The 20342-nt window shown below is 44.0% G+C and overlaps 1 protein-coding gene and 1 long non-coding RNA gene across 2 annotated transcripts in view; one reads left to right on the forward strand and one right to left on the reverse strand.

The window, feature by feature from the left end:
- TMEFF1 (transmembrane protein with EGF like and two follistatin like domains 1) overlaps positions 1-20342 on the reverse strand; it is a 237732-nt gene that overhangs the window by 51921 nt on the left and 165469 nt on the right. The window contains exon 5 of the mRNA XM_030551611.1: positions 1895-1991. Within this exon, the coding sequence (XP_030407471.1) occupies positions 1895-1991 (97 nt within the window). The remainder of the gene's footprint in view (positions 1-1894; positions 1992-20342) is intronic.
- LOC115646115 lies at positions 10026-11402 on the forward strand. Its single transcript, XR_003998944.1, has 2 exons — positions 10026-10233; positions 11079-11402. It is a non-coding gene; the product is annotated as an uncharacterized LOC115646115 (long non-coding RNA).

A 20342-nucleotide genomic window follows, 5' to 3' on the forward strand; every position in this document is an offset into this window, starting at 1 on the left:
GGGGAATGGGGATGGCTTTTCTGAGAAGCTGACCTTTCCTCTTAATAGGTCAGCATGCTGCAGAGCCAGCATCTGTGGCCTTCTGAGACTTGCTCAGCTCACAAATATGATTAAATTTTTGCTGGACTGAGCTTCACCATACATTTCCAGCAGCAATCTTCTTCAGCTATTCATTTATTTACTGGCACACCTGTTTACAAACGTACAAAGGAAATATTACAATTAAACAACATGCATATGAACAGCAGAGGGATAGTGTATGATGGCAGGGATAAATTAGGCGAATTATAATAGTAGAGGTGTTACAGCTGCAGCCAGGAAGATAACTAAATATGTTGCAGTCAAATGAAGGAATACTCTCATTTGATGTTTCTTCACTTGTGAGCAATTCTTCTCAGGTAAAGCTTGAACAGGAGAATTTGGATTTCAAAGTGATTGCTCTACCCATTCAGGCACAGCAGAACTTCCATTAGTTTTTCTGGTCTCCTTTTTAAAATCCCTTTGTGGCACTGAGGAACTAAGTATGATAGAACTATTTTTCAGTTCCACCATGCTCCTTGTGTCTCCAAAACTATTCTCCCAATCCCTCCCTCGTCCCAGGCCCCTCACCTGATTCTTTACTCACCCCTCAGCTCAGCAAAGCAGAAACCCACAATTCCCCATAATCTACCACTACCTTTCAGCCTATACATAGGACCAATTCATTACCGCTCTCATCCTTCCTCTCTGTTCTGCTTTCATGCCATTGCCCTTCCTGTCTACTGCAGATATTTACTCAGATGCAGTAATGGAGTTATTGACAGTGAACAGAGTGGGTAGGGAATTGTCCCATAAAAAGAGTCTTTCCTACCAGATGACACAAACCTTTGATGACCTCACATGCAAGTTTCCCAAAGATCTTTTCTAATACCTTAGATTGGTACCAAACTAACAGCCTAAATATATTGTTAGATGCAATATAAATATGATGTAGTGTAATCAGGGCCTCAGTGCAATCTAATTTACACATTTGCTTGTGCACTACGGATTTTCTTTAAAATTCTCTAAAAACTATTCTTTGTATGGTCCTTTAGTTTGAGCTTTGACAACTGACAGATATTTTTCTTTTCATAAGAGGAGTTTCCTAAGGGTGTTTTTCAGAGGTTAAATGTCACAATGACAGAAAAAAATTACTGAATCAGATACTCAGTTCAGCTCAATATTTTGATCTGAAGTTTATTTTGACAGAAATGATAGTCTTGGTAAATGCCTATACTATTTTATGGGCTACAGTAGATAATTAAATAAATAGAGATATCCTATCTCATAGAACTAGAAGGGACCCTGAAAGGTCATTAATCCCAGCCCCCTGTCTTCATTAGCAGGACCAAGTACCGATTTTGCCCCAAATCCCTAAGTGGCCACCTGAAGGATTGAGCTCATAACCCTGGGTTTAGCAGGCCAATACTCAAACCACTCAGCTATCCCTCTCCCCTGAAAGTAAATCTGAACTGAGAAGTGAACTAACATTTTTGTGATTTCTTTTTTTAAAAAGATTCCTTATTCCTTCTTACCTGAATTTAAAAAAATGATTTAAACTATTTTATTGTAATGTTATTGATAGACTCCTTTATTGATTCATATTTTAATAATGTATTTATGATGTCCTTAATTAGAAATCAAGCTGAAATGTGATATTTGTGCAAATGAAGTATAAACCATTTGCGAAAGCTTGAAAGTAAAGCAGAAAATAAATACTTACATGTAGCTCCTTGTTTACATATATTCACATGCAATTCTACCAAATAGCTGCCGGATTTCACATATGAAAGGTGACGATTACTGTCAGCAATATTATCATGTTTTTATCTTTTTCTTTTTCCTTCGGTTTTTTGGAAGGAAACTTATTACTTACCCAACATTTTCTGCATCTTCATCACATTCAGCCCTGTATTTGCAAGCCCCACATTTGGAGTGTTTTCTGTGAACTTCTGTTCCAGATCCTTCATACTCTAAGTAAAACAAGGGAGTGTCATCAGAAAATGTGACTTCTTTCACATTATGCTATGACTCTGTCGACACAAATTAGCTTGCCCTTCAACAGGAAAGCAGCTTGTAGGCATAGCGTTGTCATACATTTATAGCACAGTCATTAGCCTCACTAGTATTACTTCTTCCAAAATTGGACAACAACTAAAGTTTGATAGAGTGATAACAATGACAAGATAGCACACAAAAACAAAACAAACAAAAATGAAAAACAAACAAAAAACATTTTGCTTCATTGGCTATTTACTATTCCTTTATTGTTGTACAGAGTGATTTGCTATTGATTTTCCACAGTTCTCTAAATCTGACACTAATATACATACTAGCTCATTTTAAGGAAACTTTATTTGCCACTAACGCCATATAAAACATGCACCTTTTAATGCCATTTGACTAGTAATTTAATGATGTTCAGGTAAAGAACGTATACACAGCCAAGCAGAAAGAAGAGAAAATATTTTAACTGAAGTTCTGTAATTATAGATATAGTTCCATATAACTCCTAGTTACATATAATGATTTTTTCTTCTGTGTACCTGAGGATAGATTTTCTTTCATTTTGTACTAGATTATACTAATTTCTCATAGTTTCAGTCTTATTCCTTTTCATCAGTGGCTTAGGACATACAGAAGACCCAGTGCATTATCCTGATAAGATACTGATAGAAATGGCACTTCCTGTAGAAGATAGAGCATATCTCCAAGGTTCAAAAACATTGGTCCTACAGGCAACAGCATTATTCTTGTGGTTCACACTGACATGACAGCTCATCAGTCACATGGGAGGAAAAGGTAGAACCACAATGTTCTGTTGCAGGACAATCTAAAATTTGATAGATGCCTAATTTATAACTGTTATGACACATTTGGTGGAAAATCATAGTGAATAGTGTTATCTTTTTTTTCTCCATGAGTTCATAAAAAATATCAAGCTAATCAATAAAAATATAGTTTTCAAATTCAAAGTACAGAACAACGTAACCCTAAGAATATTAAGTTCTTCAAAGGTACAAAAAGTTCACTGAGCCAAAAGTACTGCATTGTTAGAAGGACATGGTGTATTTTAAAGACTTTATCACATGTCAAACATTGCATGTCTAATCACTGTGAATCTCTATACACTTTAGGATCCCTATACACCATAATGACCTACATTTCTGTTAACTGATTCTAAATTAAAAACTCACCAGGAAAGCATAATATGAAAACATGTTTCATATTTCAAACCTCACATTTTTTCTAAACTATTGTCACAGCTTTTTTGCCTTTATTAGTGGCCAAGTTAAAGCTAAATATAAAATCTACTTGAACCAAAAACACATTAAAAATCAAACACATTTTAATGTTAGATGGGCAATATAAATATAAAATTATCAAACACAACCAAAGCTGTGTCTAGTTATATTTTATAATACATTTCTATTTATGCTCAGTGCACCTTAAAGAATTAAATCTTTCTTTATCCTTTTAAGAACACAATTGTTTCTCCATACTGGACTAAAAATAATATTGCAGAGAAATAGCTTAAAATAATGTGGTTAATTTAATTTCCTATTTTTTTTTAAATTTGGAGTTCTGCAGGTAATTTTTCAATCTCAGTAATACCATTAAAGGAACATTCTAACATTGTAATACAGTGAATTAAAAAAAATTGTTTAAAATAATTGCAGATACTAACCTGTCCCTGAGTCACACTGTCAAATTTTTGTGGTTTTTACAACCACATCTTCCTACTTTTAAAGTGATTTTCTCTGTTTTGTTGACTTTTAAAAGAGTCAAACAGGGGAAACTGACTATATTGAAACAGTGAAATTGACTATATAAAATGCAAAATGTTGTCAAAGATAAAGTTAGTAACATAGAAAAATATTTTCTCTCATCTCCTTCTCTTATAGAGTCTTGTGTGCTACTTGTAACAATAGCCAGTTAAACAAATTAAGCTAGAAGTGTAAATTCTAAGTTGTTGGTATCCCTTAAATACAGCATGCCTGGGAGTACGGAAGAGGAAGAAGCCCCCTTGTACCTATACATGGCTTCTTGGACCTTGGGTCTAGATGCACCTGGAAACTGGGATTAAATAGTTATAGAGATAAGTAAAGTCTTGGCTTTATTTCTTACTCAGCGGCTCAGAAAGCATGAGGAGTGGTGGATATAATAATTTATAGCTGGTACAATTTCAGAGATGATAAATTCATAGATTATAAAGACAGAAGAGACCATTGTCATAATCATAATCTGACCTCCTGTATACAACAGCCCATAGGACTTCCCTGAATCAACTCCTGTTTGAACTAGAGCACACTCTTTGGAAAAACATCCAATCTTGATTTTAAAGTTTCCAGAGATGGAGAATCCATCAAACCCTGGGCCAATTGTTCCCTGGTTAATTACCCTCATTACAGTAAATTCAAATCTCATCTCTAGTCTGAATTTGTCTATTTTCAAATTCCAGCCAGTAAATCTTATTATGCTTTTGTCTGCTAGATTAACAGTCCTCTATTATCAAATTTCTATTTCCCACGTATTTATAACCTGTGATCGTCACCCCTTAAACATTTCTTTGTTAAACTAAGTAGATTGAGCTTCTTGAGTCTTGCACTATAAGGCACGTTTTCAATCTTTTAGTTATTCCCATGGCTCTTCTCTGAACCCTCTCCAATTTATCAACATCCTTCTATCATAGATTTCAAGGCCAGAAGGGACCAACTGCAACAATCTAGTCCGATCTCCTGTAGACTACAACTTCCAGGCCATAGAACTTTCCCCAAAATAATTCCTAAAGCAGATCTTTTAGAAAAACATCCCATCTTGATTTAAAAATAGTCAATGATAGAGAATCCACTATGACCCTTGGTAAACTGTTCTAATGATTAAGTATCCTCACTCTTAAAAATTTACACCTTATGTCTAGTCTGAATTGGTGTACCTTTAATTTCCAGCCTTTGGATCATGTTATATCCTTTTTACACTGAAGAGCCCATTATTAAATATTTATTCCTAATATAGGAACATATAGACTGTAATCAAGTCATCTTGTAACCTTCGCTTTGCTAATCTAAAGAGCAAAATTAGCTTTCTTGCAGTCTTCTGGAACTTCCCCAATGCTCCAATACTTACTGAAAAATCAAAGGTTCATGAAATTGGCCCTCTTCAAACATTATATATTACTTGCTTGGAATTTATTTCATTTGTTATATTCAAAGAAAATAAAGTCATGAGCACTTGTATCTAAGCTACCACTAATTTTTAGTACTGTCATCGTTTCCTCTTTATCTGTCAAGATGAGGTCTAAGCTAGAATTCCTCTATGTTGGATGCACCACTTTGTTGGTGAGGCAATTCTCATCTATAGTATTTAGAAATTCTCAGGATGTTTTAACACTGGCAGCATGAGACCTCTAGCATATGTAGACTTGGTAGAACTCAATTTTAAAAAAAAATTTCAACAGCTAATATTGGTGCTTATTTTTATGCATATTTTCTATTTTTAATCACTCAGTTTTCACAGTTGCAAGAAACTATGAGGGGAACAGACAATAATTTAATGACAGCAGATGTGGAGATTCAAAAAGTTAAAGCTTTATAACCGTTAAAACATAAATTGTCAACATCACATATCAAAATATACACAGTAAATAGCCTTAAAACAAACTGTGCTAAAATGTGTTTGATCATCAACAGAAATATTTTTATCGATTTGTGTGCGTACAGTAAAATCAATGTTTACCAACATTAACTGATAAAAATCTAATCATTCAAGGCCTGAACATGTGTTACTCAGATTACAGTCCTCCATGATCACAGAGGTTTCCTTCCCCACACCACACATTAAAGATAGGTGCTTAGGGAGCTGGTCATCCTGTTTTCTAGTGTGATTTTGTGGTCTGTAGCAGACACCAATTAGGACCAATTTTGTGCTTTATGTGTTGGGACATTGATCTATAAACATTCAAGAGCATTTTGTTCCAAGCTGGCAGTGACTCAAACAGATAATGCCATTTGTGACAGAATGCCACTCTTCCTCCTCCTTTACCTACTCAATCCTTTCTAAATAGGTTATAATCATTGATTTCTACATTCCAATCATGCGAATTATCCCACCAGGTTTCAGTAATACCAACTAGATTGAATTTATGCTCATAAATGAGCAATTCAATTCCTCTTGTTTATTACCCAGTCTTCTGGCAATGGAGCATAGGCAATTAAAGAATCTCTTCTGTTCACATCCTGTGTTATCTTGATAAATTTTGTTCTCAGCATCTTGATTTTGTTCTCAATGAATGCTCATTTGTTCCCTCTTTTCCCACTCTACTTTTGTTACAGGCCCATCAAATAAACACACACACACACACACACACCCCAGCCCGAGGTCATTCTCTTGGTATGTCTACACAGCAACTAGACATCTGTGACTCAGGCTCATGGGGCTCAGGCTGCTTCATTGCTGTGCAGATCTGTGGGCTCAGGATGTAGTCCAGGCTCTCGGACCCTGCAAGGTAACAGGGTCCCAGAGATCAGGCTCCAGCCCAAGCCTGGAAATCTACACAGCACTGAAACAGCCCCGTGAACCCGAACTCGCTGGCATGGACCAGCCACAGGATTTTCTTTCCTGTCGTACATATACTTTCTGAGTCTGAATGTCTCCCAGGGCTACCCCAGGTTAGTGCAGCATACACAGCCACTCTTTGTTCAGGGTTGTGCCTAAAGTCACACTCCAGTTCTATGAAACTGAAATATAAATAAACTGTACCAGAATGGAATGGACTCGAGTTTATGGAGTTGTGGCCAGTCTTTACGTGACCATGCAGAAAGGACTGCTCTCTGACCTGCACACCCTCCTAAGAACGGAAGCCTCTATGTTCTGAATACAAGGACTGCTAAAGAGGTGTCCCTCATAGGAGCAACTTATCTAAAAGGGGTTGGGAAGTAGGGGGAAACAGAGCTCTATCACTCCTGCATGCTGACCATATTGTATGCTGCACCTCTTAAAAGGGGTGTCCCCTATTGTGCTCCTCTTAGCACAACTAGGCACAAAAATGCCTCCCAATGCACCTCCTTGAGGCAGTGTAGCTCCACAACACCCCTTACTAGAGGCTGCACCTAAAGGCTACAATCTAGTGACTTGTTTGATTGACAGATTATGGAAACGCTATTATGATATCATAGTTAAGTCTGTGTTCTGTTTTGCACTTAATGCAAGCCTTCAATCTCTTTGGGAAGTCTACACTGCAATCAGAAGTTGACTGCAGCATGTGAAGACATCCCTGAGGTAGCTTTGATCAAGCTAAATTCAATAACAATAGCAGCAAAATTGCAGCAGCATGGGCTGAACAAGCTCACTTGTGACCCAGGTATGTACCTGAGCGGCTAGCCTGTGTTGTTGCAGCTTCACAGTTATTGGTATTCAAGCTAGCTAGATCAAAGCTAGCTTGAGTATGTCTACACATACTGCAGTCACACCTCTGACTGCAGTGTAGACATATGAGGAGGTTACTCACCTTGTGCAGTAACTGACGTTCTTCGAGATGATTGTCCCTGTGGGTGCTCCACTCTAGATGTCGGTGCGCCCCTGCGCCTTTGATTGGAGATTTCTGCAGCAGTACTCGTAGCGGCCACGCATGCTCAGAGCCTGGCCCCCGCTCTGAGTGTACCTCTAGTGAGCATGCACGGCCCGTTCCCTCAGTTTCTTCTCTACAACGGAGGCTACCCCAACTCCAAAGTAGTGGGGAGGAGGGTGGGTAGTGGAGCACCTACAGGGACACTCATCTCGAAGAACGTCAGTTACTGCACAAGGTGAGTAACCTCCTCTTCTTCTTTGCGAGATGTCCCTGTGGGTGCTCCACTCTAGGTGACTTCGAAGCAGTGTATCTCAAGGAGGTAGGGGCTTTGGGTCTGGCAGAAATGCAGTAGATAATACTGCCCTGCCTAATCGAGTGTCAGAGAGAGGGCCCTGAGTAAGGGCGTAGTGTTTGACAAATGTGTGCTTGGAGGACCAAGTGGCTGCTCTACAAATGTCAGACAATGGTACTTTACGTAAGAAGGCTACAGGGGTAGATACAGATCTGTGGAATGTGTTCTGATCAATGCTGGAGGTGTAACGTTTTTTATCCGATAGCAGAGTCGTATGCAATCAGAGATCCAGTTCAAAAGTCTCTGGGTAGAGATAGCCATGCCTTTGGAGCACTCCACGATGGAGACAAAGAGTCTAGGAGAGTTTCTGAAGGGTTTGGTTCTGTCCAAATAGAAGGATAAGGCCCTGCGCACATCAAGTGTGTGCATTGTGGCTTCGAAGAAGTCTGCATGTGGTTTCAGAAAGAAAGTTGGTAGATGTATTGGTTCATTGATGTGAAATGAAGCGTGAACTTTTGGAAGGAATTTTGGGTGTAGGCGTAGAGTAATTTTGTCCTTGAAGAAGAGCGTATATGGTGGATCTGCCATAAGGGCTGCTATCTCGCCTGCCCGTCTGGCGGAGGTAATGGCCATCAAAAAGGCTGTTTTCATCAAGAGGTGTAAGAGGGAGCAGGTGGCTAAGGGCTCAAAGGGTTGATGAGTTAAACAGGACAATACTAGCTGAAGATCCCATTGAGGGGTAGGCGGCTTAATGTCTGGATATAGGTTTTGGAATCCCTTCAGGAAAGGCTTGCTGATGGGATGAGCGAAGACCAAGGTATTGTCAACTGTACCATGAAAGGTTGTGATGGCAGCTAAATGGACTCTGATGGAGCTGAAGGAAAGGCCGGATTGCTTAATGTCCAATAGATAGTGGAGTATGCAGGGAAGAGGTGCCAAGGTGGGAGACAAGTTGTTTAGTTGAGCACCATTTTGTGAATCGTTTCCACTTTCAGAGATAGGTGGTACGGGTGGATTGTGTTCTGCCATGTAGAAGTACCCTCTGAACTTGGTTGGAACAGTCTAGTTCTCGTTGGGAGAACCATGCAGGTACCAGGCTTTGAGATGAAGCATGGAGAGATTGGGGTGAAGAAGCTGGCCGTGTTGTTGTGATAAGAGGTTCGGGATGAGAGGAAGGGAGATCGGTGGTCGAATTGACATTCTGGTGAGGAAAGGGAGCCATGGTTGTCTCGGCCATGAAGGTGCGATCAAGATCACCCTGGCAAGATCCGTTCGTATCTTTATGAGGACCCTGTTGAGCAATGGTATTGGGGGAAATGCATAAGCTAAGTCCCGGTGCCATGAGATCATGAATGCGTCTCCGAGGGAGTGTTTGCCCAGTCCTGCCCTGGAGCAAAAATTGAGGCATTTCGTGTTTTTCGCGGTTGCGAAGAGATCTATGGTTGGGTGACCCCAAGTTCGAAATATGTTGTAAATGATTCCCTCGTCTATCTCCCATTCGTGCTCCGAAGGGAAACGTCTGCTTAACTCGTCGGCAGTGATGTTCATCACCCCTGAGAGATAAGCAGCTGATATGCGGATGTGGTTCACAAGGCACCAATTCCAGAGTTTTATGGCCTCTGAGCAAAGAGAGTGGGAACGAGCCCCTCCTTGTTTGTTTACGTAGGATATGCAGGCAATGTTGTCTGTCATTATGCATACATGCTGATTCTTGATTAGTGGAAGGAAGCAGCGGCAGGCATTCTGTATAGCTCGAAGTTCTAGAACGTTTATGTGCAGGGAGGTCTCAGAATGAGACCATAGCCCATGGACTGTTTGGTGAGAGATGTGCGCCCCCCAGCCTGTGAGGGATGCATCGGTCGCCATCATCAGATTGGGGGGGGGGTCTGGAGGAAGGGGACTCCAGAGCAGAGGCTGTAGGGGACTGTCCACCATATGAGAGAGTCTTTGACTTGGTAGGGTATGGCCAGTTGTTTGTTTAGTGAGTGCACGTTTGGTTTGTAAACCGTGGCCAGCCAAGCTTGGAAGCACCTCATGTAGAGACGTTCGTTCTGGACCATGAAAGTGCATGAGGACATGTGCCCTAGTAGTTGGAGGCAGTCTCGCGCGGTGACCCGGGGGCTGTTGCAAGTCTTGTAGCCAGCAGTTTTATGGTATTGAATCGGTCGGGTGGGAGAGATGCCAATCTGGTTGTGGAGTCGAGGCTCACTCCTATAAACTCCAGGTGCTGGGTAGGACTTAATGTGGATTTGCTTTCATTTATTTGCAGGCCCAGGGATTGGAAGCACTCGATGGTGATTTGTGTGAAGCGGAGGGCCACATCGAACGTGGAGGCCTTCAGGAGGCAATCGTCGAGGTAAGGGAATATTATGACTCCTTTTTTCCTGAGGTCGGCAGTGACTACCACTAGGAGCTTTGAGAAAACTTGAGGGGCAGTGGAAAGGCCGAATGGTAGAACTCTGTATTGGAAATGCATTAAGCCGAGGGTAAAACGAAGAAAACGTCTGTGGGCCTGGTGGATAGTGACGTGAAAGTAGGCATCTTGTAGGTCAAGGGCTGAAAACCAATCACTTTGCTCCAGGGCTGGAATTATGGTGGTGAGAGTAACCATCTTGAACTTTTGCTTTTTGACAAATTTGTTGAGCCTCCTGAGGTTAAGGATTGGTCGCCATCCTCCAGTTTTCTTTTCTGTTAAGAAATAAGGGGAGTAGAACCCTTTCCCCTTGTGGCATTCGGGCACAAGTTTGATAGCACCCAGGTGAAGGAGATGTTGTACTTCTTGCTGGAGGTGTGGCTCATGAGAGGTGTCCCTGAGGAGGGATGGGGAGGGTGGGTGGGAGGTAAGGAGAGGAAGGGGATAGAATACCCAGTTGTGATGACCTCTAGAACCCACTTGTCGGTGGTAATATTCTGCCATTGGTGCAAAAATGGCTGTAGGTGGTGTCCAAAGATAGTTGTAGGCAGTGCATACGCTGAAGTTGGGATGATGTTTGAGAGACCCTCGACCAAAGGTTCAAATCTGCTTATTAGCTGGAGGAAGTTGGGGCATCCCAGAAGAACTGGGGCGACGCCGCTGGTATCTGGATCTTTGGCGCTGGTGTTGTTGTTGTTGATCCTGAGATCTTGGGAAATGCTGAATATATGGGGGGTAGCGTGGACGGTGGTAAGGTTGATATCTGTTCTGTCGCCTTCTGGTTGTAGGGGTTTGGATGCCTAAAGATCGAAGAGTTGCCCTTGAGTCCTTCATTGAGTGGAGCACCTCATTAGTGGTGGAAGCAAAGAGTTTATCACCATCAAAAGGGAGATCCTCTATGGTGCTCTGAACCTCACGAGGAAAGAGGGAAGAGGAGAGCCATGAACCTCGGTGCATGACCACCGCCATAGCAGTGGATCTTGCTGCAGTATTGGCTGAATCCAGAGCTGCTTGAAGAGCCATGCGTAATATGATTTGGCCCTTGGAAACTAAAGCTGTAAACTGTTGTTTCTTGTAGTCTGGAATGTGTTCAATAAAGTCCATGAACTTGTTATAGTTTCTATGGTCGTACTTTGCCAGAATTGCGGTATAATTGGCAATTTGAAATTGTAAGGTTGAAGAGGCATACACTTTGCGACCCAGCAGGTCTAAGCATTTGCCTTCCTTGTTGGCTGTGGCATGGCGGAAATACTGTTTGTTCCTTTGACTGGCTGTGTCCACTACCAGTGAGTTTGGCGCAGGATGTGAGAAAAGGAATTCAGAGCCCTTAGAGGGAATGAAGTATTTACGGTCTGCTTGTTTGCAGGTAGGCTGGCTTGTGGCTGGAGCCTGCCAGATGGACTTAGCGGGTTCTGGAAGGGCTGCATTGATTGGCAATGCCAGTCTGGATGAAGAAGAAGGTTGCAGGATGTCCATTAACTCATGCTGTTGGTCCGGTACTTCCTCTAGATTGATTCTAAGCTCGCTGACAACCCTTTTAAAGAGATCCTGGAATTTCGAAAAATCGTCTGAGGGCGCTAGAGGGGAGGGAAGTAAAGCTTATTCAGGCATTGCTTCAGTTGGTACTTCAGTTGGTACTGGGTCAGGAACAGGAGTTAATTGATCCTGAGAATGGGAGGGTGCTGCCAAGTGAGTCATATGATTTGGACGTTCGCGTCTCGTTGGATTGGAATAGCGGGTGTGCTGCCGAGGGAAAGATGCCCATGGGGCCCAATACTGCCATGGTGGTGGAAAAGGCATAGGTGGTGCCATCCAGGGGTTAACACACCAAGAGGCAGGGTCTCGAGGGTAGTCTGAGACAATTTTCCTGTGCCCGCGGGTGACAGGACTCCGAGGATGGAATTCTGATTGTACTGAAACATCACCCTGTAGTTCAGACTCCTCCTCACTGGAGGAAGACTGTTCGGACCCTGAATCATTCGTAAGGGAGAAGCAGTCTTTAAGGAAGGCGACTGCAGTGTAGGAGGTCACTTGACTGGGTAAACAGCAGCGCTGAGGCAGCTGAAGTTGAAGGCTGATAGAATTGCTGTGAGGGAACCCCGGAGTTCTTAGTCTTGACTCCGTGCCAAGTAACACTGTTAATGCCAGTGCCGTAGTCAGTGCTGCGCTATTAATAGCAGGCTGTGGTGCCTGGGGGGGCCTGATTTGTCGGCACCGTGTTCATCGCGGTGCCGATAGGTGCCATAATCGAGGCAGGCAACTGAAAGCCTGTTGCCTTGGCACCGGAGCCTTGCGCTGCCGCTGAAAGCACAGGCAGGTTTAACGCGGTGCCGGAGGAGCCTGGCTCGTCAAAAGTGATCAGGCGGGGGAGCACCGGTAAGGAAACTGTGGATCTGACCGGAGAAGGTTTGTGTCTAAGGGCTTCTTTTGAATTTGACAGAAGGTGTCCTCGTTTTGCTGCTTTCTTCTGCTTTTTAGAAGTGGGAGAGCTGTGTCGGTGAGCGGAGGCAGAGTCCGCGCCAGGGTCTGAGGCGGACCCTAGGGATTTTTGAAGTAAAATAAGTTTAAGTTTTATCTCCCTGTCCTTTCTTGCTCTGGAGCTTAGTTTAGTGCAGTGAGGACATTTTGGGGGAATATGGGTCTCCCCCAAACATTTTATGCACTGTGAATGTCCATCGGAGAGAGGGACAGCGTCCTTACAGGAGCAGCGCTTAAAGCCTGTGGAGCCAGGCATATCTGTAGTGGCTGAGAGAACAAAATTTTTTTTTTAACAGTAGAAAAAAGGTAGGTAACACTAACTAACAACTAACTAACAAGAAACTGTCTAACTACAAGTTTATTTTAAGATGAGGAAAGAAATTCTTTAAGGAGTCTGCTGAGCTCCATCTCAAGCTGGGAACAGTAGAGAAGGAACTGAGGGAACCGGCCGCGCATGCTCACTAGAGGGATACTCAGAGCCGGGGCCAGGCTCTGAGCATGTGTGGCCACTACGAGTACTGCTGCAGAAATCTCCGATCAAAGGCGCAGGGGTGCACCGACATCTAGAGTGGAGCACCCACAGGGACATCTCTTGAAGAAGAACCTTTGTTTTATATAAAAAATAGCATATTTATTCTGAATTTTCATATCTTTAAATAAAGTTGAATTTTCTGCTGGCTTATGTGCTTCTAGTCTTTGTGTAAGGAATGGTTACCAATGTGGAAGATCCTGTTCATTGTCAAACTGTTTGGCCAGTTTAGGAGCAGACTTCTCCTCTTCCATCCAGAGATCCACAACTTACTGCTGGAGTATCCATCATTCACCATAAAATACCACACAGCAACCTTAGCTCTGCCCCAGTAGGGGGCCAGCCTTCCAGCACCTTTGCCTTCAACCATGAGATCACTATAGATAATGGCAGGAGAGACATCTTCTCTGTTTAGCATGGTTGTGAGTTTGGGGAAGGGGGGAGTTTGAAGACTGACATGCCTACTGAGGCAGAATTAAGGTAGGAGTGTGTTGTCTGGCGGTTGTTCTAGTGATGAGGTATGTGACTCAGGGTGGAGGAGTAGAGGGTATGTTAGATGCTTTCATTTTTCTTTTCCTTACTTTTGTAGTTCTGTGTTAGGCATATTACATATCTGGCAAACTTAACTCACAAACAGTGTTCTTATGTATTAACAATCAGTTATGTCAGACAAAGTTAACATTTTTGGTAGCATTTGATGCGTTTTCTCTGACTGCATAAGAATCACCATGGAGGAATAGGCTATTATTCAACTATTCCTGTGTCCTGTTTCCACAGGAGCCAGTTCCTGATGCTCCAAAGGGAAGCTAAACAACTTTAAAAATACACATCTGGCAAACTATGCACCAACATACAATAGTGAGGAGGTAGGAAAGTCACCATACGCCGAGAAGAGTAATGAGGGAGCAGTCTCTGAACTTTCATGAACACAGGCAATGCAATTATGCCAAGCCCTTTCAAGGACAGCACAGTGGGGAGTGAGTTCCTCATTCCTTGCCCCTTCAGATAAGGGCCAGACATCTGTCTCTTAGCCTCTCTATGGTCCCAACTGTGATGCCCTTACTTAGGATAGCAAGCACTAACCCAGGAGATCACTCACCCAGAAGTCATTACTAGCGTAAGTACTAAAGGCTGCACAGTCAGGCCCTCTATATTTGTCTCCTTTCCTTGCCTCACAGGGGTGTTGTGAGATTTCGTTTTGTTGCCACTTTTACTAACTTGCAGAAATAAATGGGACTAATAGGGGTTTAAGGCACTATTCAGGACAGAATCAGGCCCGTAATGTTTGTAAATCACTCTGAGACTCTCAGATTGGAGTTGCTATAGAAATACAACCTCCTATTATCCTTCTCCACCTTTTGTAACTGACATGTTTACAAAGCTGCAAAAATTCAAGCTTTTGAAATTTATAAAATATAAAGGTTTTGAAGTCTATATGTTTACACAAGCCTGACTGTGTGACAACCATGGGTAACTGTTGTGCCCAAGGAGGGTAAGGAACAGATGGTAGTCTACTAAAAAGCACATACTGTCTATCATTTTATTAATTATAAAAAGCAATCTGCCAAATGTTCATCACAAGATATTTTAGCTACTAAATTTGAGAGAGATTTGGAATTCAAAACAAATTATTTTAGTAATAATTAACTTCGCTATCTGTATTGCAAGCATGCTATTTCCTCAGCTTGAAAGCCTGAATTGATCAGCTGCCATCTGTCTAAAATTAATTTTATTTTAATACATAAAATGTATTTGCTTAGGTAAACAGACACCTGCTATATGTATTTTTACTCTGAAAGAGAAACAAATTAATTCTATGCCCACAGCATGACACTTAGAAATCTTGCCCCCTGAGGGTCTAGAAGGTTTAAGAGACTGGTACTAGAATATGGAACTTTTCACCTCGAGGTCAGTGATCTGAATCTGAAGAGCAGGCCTGACGGGACAAAGTCATTACTATCTGATAACTGTTTGATGGCCTATCTGACATAGATTGGTGGTTTCAGACTTGTTCCTAGTGAACAGCTGACAATAGCACAAAAGCAACACTACCAAAACAGGCACTAATTGCAATCCTCATTGGCAGTGTCAGCAGAGAGTTAAGGATTGTCTGGAACCAGAAGAGAAGAAGCTCTGGTGTGTGGAGAAAAAGTAAGAACTGCCCAGGGGAACAGGCCCAGATGATCTCCCCTCATATGAGCTATTGTCTGTCACTTTGGACCAACTAGGTATCTCAGCAGATTTAGATAAGCCCGTGGAGCCCAACCGAATCTCTAAGTTGGGACTTCAGAACTGTTGCACTCTCCAATCACCAAGGGTAGTCTGAGAAAGCCCTCCAAATAAGACAAGATTGAATAACACCCTTTAATTTGTTTGACTTGTCTACAACCCTCCCTTGTGCATCACTGTAAGCAACACTGACAAAATGGAAGCCAACTGCCAGCCTCCCCAAAGTTCCCTTCAGAGACTTCATGTAACTACTCTACTCATATCCCTTCTTACTATCCTAGGCGATCGGCCAAAGTGGGTGCCGACGCACTGGTATATTCAACCACTGAATATTGCACTCCAGTCTGGGCAGACAGTTCGAATAATATCTCTCTCAATGTGCAGCCTGATGCTGCAATGAGAATTATAACTAGAACATTAAAATCAACATCCATTCAACGGTTGCCCACTCTAACACATACACCCCCTCACCCAAAATACACATACACATACATACCTCATGAGTATAGTCAAATCATGAACTTTCCAGCCTGAACTTCCCAACTTCTGAGGACCTCCAGAACCTTCCAAAGACACAACTGAAATCCCACAAATCTTTTGAGGATTGGGATAAAGTTCTTAAAGAGTCCTCATTCAATCCTGAGGCACACTGGGCAGAATTATGGGAGAATGCTAAGATACCAAATAAACATCTGATTGCTGACCCCGCAAGTCCCCTAAAGAACTTGCAGGCTTTAACCTGCTCAGAAACAAGGGTCTGTATTGAAACATTTGAGAACACCAAATGACACATGCTGTCATCTCTTACATTGCTAGAAGTTGCCAGAATGCACAATGTGACTGTGGACACCAGGCACAGAATATAGACCACATTGTAAATTAGTGCCCACTTTGATCATTTGCCAGTGGCAACTCAGACCTACATTAAGCCACTTCAGACACTACATGCTGGCTTCCTAATCTGGACTTGGTTAATTGAACGTTGCTAGTCACTGCACGTGCCATACAAAAGTATCCCTGGTTTGCAACAAAATGGAACCAGTGAGGTTGCATAGGTTGCAAATCCAGGCAGAATTTGGCCCAATGGCCCCTACGGTTCTCTTGCAGTTGACTCACCTGCAGAAAGACCAATGCAGTGCTTGGACCTAAGGTGCCTTTAGCAAAAAGCAGGGGATATTGGGGTAGGTTAAAACTACGGGCTACAAATACTGGAGCTGCTTCAGGTAAGTTACAGTGAGTCACTAAGGGTTTGGCTACACTTGCAGGTGTGCAGCGCTGGGAGTGAAAGCTGTCTTCGTACAGCTGTGTAGGGAAAGCGCTGGAGTGTGGCCACACTGACAGCTACTAGCGCTGCAGTGTGGCCACATTTGCAGCGTTTGCAGCGGTGTTGGGAGTGGTGCATTATGGGCAGCTATCTGACAGAGCACCTCGTCCCATTTTGGCACCATTTTGGTGCCGTGGGTTGTGGGAAGGGGGCGGAGGGGGCGGGTCATTCTCCTTCCTGTCCCAATGCCCCGTGATGCATCGCTTCACATCCCAGCAATCCCTGTTTTTCCGTCCATGTTTGGCGCCATCTTGACTCTCTCAACGGTTTCTGTGCAGCACGATTTCTGTGGGAAATGGAGCCCAAACTGCTGAGGAGTATGCTGACGAGTCTCGCCAGCACATCACGTTTGGCAGTTGAGCTATTCCTTAAGATACAAAGTGATGAGGAGTCTGACGATGATAGCGAGTGGCCTGATGCGTGTGACACTAAATTGCTTCTGGCATTCATGGAAATGCTCAGCACCGTGGAACGCCGCTTTTGGGCTCAGGAAACAAGCACTGAGTGGTGGGATCACATCGTCATGGAAGTCTGGGATGACAAGCAGTGGCTGCAGAACTTTCGGATGAGAAAAGCCACTTTCATGGGACTGTGTGAGGAGCTCGCCCCCACCCTGTGGCGCAAGGACACGAGATTGAGAGCTGCCCTGCTGGTGGAGAAGCGGGTGGCTATTGTAATCTGGAAGCTGGCAACTCCAGACAGCCACCGATCGGTCAGGAATCAGTTTGGAGTGGGAAAGTTGACTGTTGGAATTGTGTTGATGCAAGTTTGCAGGGCCATTAATCACATCCTGCTAAGAACTGTGACTCTGGGGAATGTGCAGGACATTGTGGATGGCTTTGCACAAATGGGTTTCCCTAACTGTGGAGGGGTGATAGATGGGATGCATATTCCTATTCTGGCACCACCCCACTTAGCATCTGAGTACATTAATTGGAAGGGGTATTTCTCCTTGGTTCTCCAAGCGCTTGTGGATCACCGTGGGCGTTTCATTGACATTAAACACAGGCTGGCCCGGAAAGGTGCATGATGCATGCATCTTTTGGAACACTGGCCTCTTCAGGAAGCTGCAGACCGGGACTTTTTTCCCAGACTAGAAGATCACAGTAGGGGATGTCGAAATGCCCATTGTTATCCTTGGAGACCCCGCTTATCCGTTAATGCCGTGGCTCATGAAACCATATACAGGGAACCTTGACAGGAGCAAGGACCGGTTCAACTACAGGCTGAGCTGGTGCCAAATAACTGTGGAGTGTGCTTTTGGCTGTTTAAAGGGTCGCTGGAGATCTCTGTATGGGAAGCTAGACTTGGGGGAAAGCAACATCCCTGCGGTTATATCTGCGTGCTGTACCCTCCATAATATTTGTGAAGGGAAGGGTGAAAGATTCAGTCAGGCATGGACCTCCAAGGTTCAACGCCTGAAGGCTGAATTTGCACAGCCAGAGAGCAGGGCTACTAGAGAGGCCCAGCACAGGGCTGCAAGGATTAGGGATGCCTTGAGGGAGGAATTTGAGGCTAAAAACCAACAGTAATGTTTGGTGCCTTGCACGGGAGTGAAGTGAAGTGGTTACAATGTTGGTAGGCATCTGTTTTTCCCAAGCTGATTTGCAGTGCCTGTTTCTTTCCTGGGCTAAAGTATCTTTGACTTTCTGCAATAATAAAGACTGTTTTCAAAGCCAAGAATTCATTTATTGAAAAGAAAAGAACCTGGATGCTGGGGAAGGGGGTTTTGAGCTGACGTTGGGGCACAAGGGAAAGAGCTTTGGGATGGGGTAGGACGGCGGCGCGGTAGTGCTCTGCCTGCGTGACTACGAGCGCTTGGGTAGAGTCCACTTGGTGCGCCAGGTTGCTTATCAGCTGCTTTGTGCATTTCTTCCTGGCCGCTGCGTTTTTCTGGCAGATCCTGCTTTCCCTTTCCCTCCAGTCCTGCACTTTTTGATTCTCTGTGGCAGAGTGATCCATAACTGCTGCAGCAGGTCTTCTTTGCTTTTTCGCGGCTTCTTCCGGAGGTTTTGGAGTCTTTGAGCTGTTGATAACACGAGCAGCCGAGAACTCAAGGTTGCTTGTGGAAAGGCAAAAAAGGCAACACTTATAGAGGTAGCATTGTTTATATCTCAAACAGTTATTCCCACACAGTGAAGGAGTAACATTCTTCACAATAGCATAATTTTCCCATACCAAAGAGAGCGCATATAACCCACAGCAGCCCCGAAATGGTGAGTAAGGGGGACTGATTGCTTCAGTGCTGAACTGTCCTCAGGGTTTCTGTGCGTTGGGGAAAGCAGACAGCTGCAGGGGGCACCTACACTGAACACTATCCCAACATTTTCCACAGGAGTTGATCCTGGAATATATCTCGCTGCTGCAGGTCATCTGGGAGGAGCGGAAGGGTCTTCTACAGCAATGTGGATTCCGCCCTGGCCCCTATGCAACTTGCCTGTGTGCAGCAATGGTCCCCACACCCCTCGCTATTTCACATCTAGGCATGCATGCCTGCATGCAGAACCCTCCCTCCTCTCCCGAAAAATTTCCATCCTGAAAATAAAAGCCGCTTACCGGGAACCCACTCCTCTGTTTGTCCTCCACCAAGTACCGGCTGCTGCGACTGGCTACCTTCCTCCTGGCTTGAGAAGAGTTCCTGGCTGCATGCCTCCAGGGACTCCGGGGTGTCTCCCCCCACCCCAGTACCCTCACTCTCGATTTCCTTCTCCTCCCCCTCCACTCTGAAGTGTCCATCGTGGTCCTCAGATTGGCGGTGGGGTCACCCCCAAGTATTGCGTCCAGCTCTTTGTAAAAACGGCAGGTCATGGGAGCAGCACTGGAGCGGCGGTTTCCCTTGCGGGCTTTGCAATAGGCACTCCGCAGCTCCTTCACTTTAACCCTGCACTGCAGCGCTTCCCGGTCATGGCTCCTTTCCAGCATGGCCCTTGATACCTGCCCAAAGGTAATGTAATTCCTACGGCTGGAGCGCAGCTGGGACTGCACAGCTTCCTCCCCCCAAACACTGATGAGGTCCAGCAACTCGCCATTGCTCCATGCTGGGGCTCGTTTGGCGCGTGGAGGTATGGTTACCTGGAAAGATTCACTGATTGCACTCCTCACCTGGCTGAGCAAACAGGAAGGGGATTTTTAAAATTTCCAGGGCATTTAAAGGGCTGATCACCTGAGGCCAGGGCAGTAGGGTTCAAACTCATGAGCAGAGTGGCTGAACAGGCATTCTGGGATACCTCCGAAGGCCAACAACAGCACTTTTGGTGGCCACACTGGCGGAGCAGTGCTGCATCACTCACGCTGCAGTTGTTATTCTCCAGGCCAAGGGGGAGTACAGCCAGCGCTGTAGCCAGGGAGATACAGTGCTGTATGTGCCTTGCAAGTGGACAGTGAGTGAGTTGCAGCGCTGTAAAGCCACTACCAGCGCTGCAACTCTCCAGTGTAGCCAAGCCCTAAGAAAGCCACTACTCACTGGGTTTTTCATGTCAATTACAGAGCTTT

This window comes from Gopherus evgoodei, chromosome 2 (assembly GCF_007399415.2).
Source record: "Gopherus evgoodei ecotype Sinaloan lineage chromosome 2, rGopEvg1_v1.p, whole genome shotgun sequence".
Lineage (NCBI taxonomy): Eukaryota > Metazoa > Chordata > Testudines > Testudinidae > Gopherus > Gopherus evgoodei.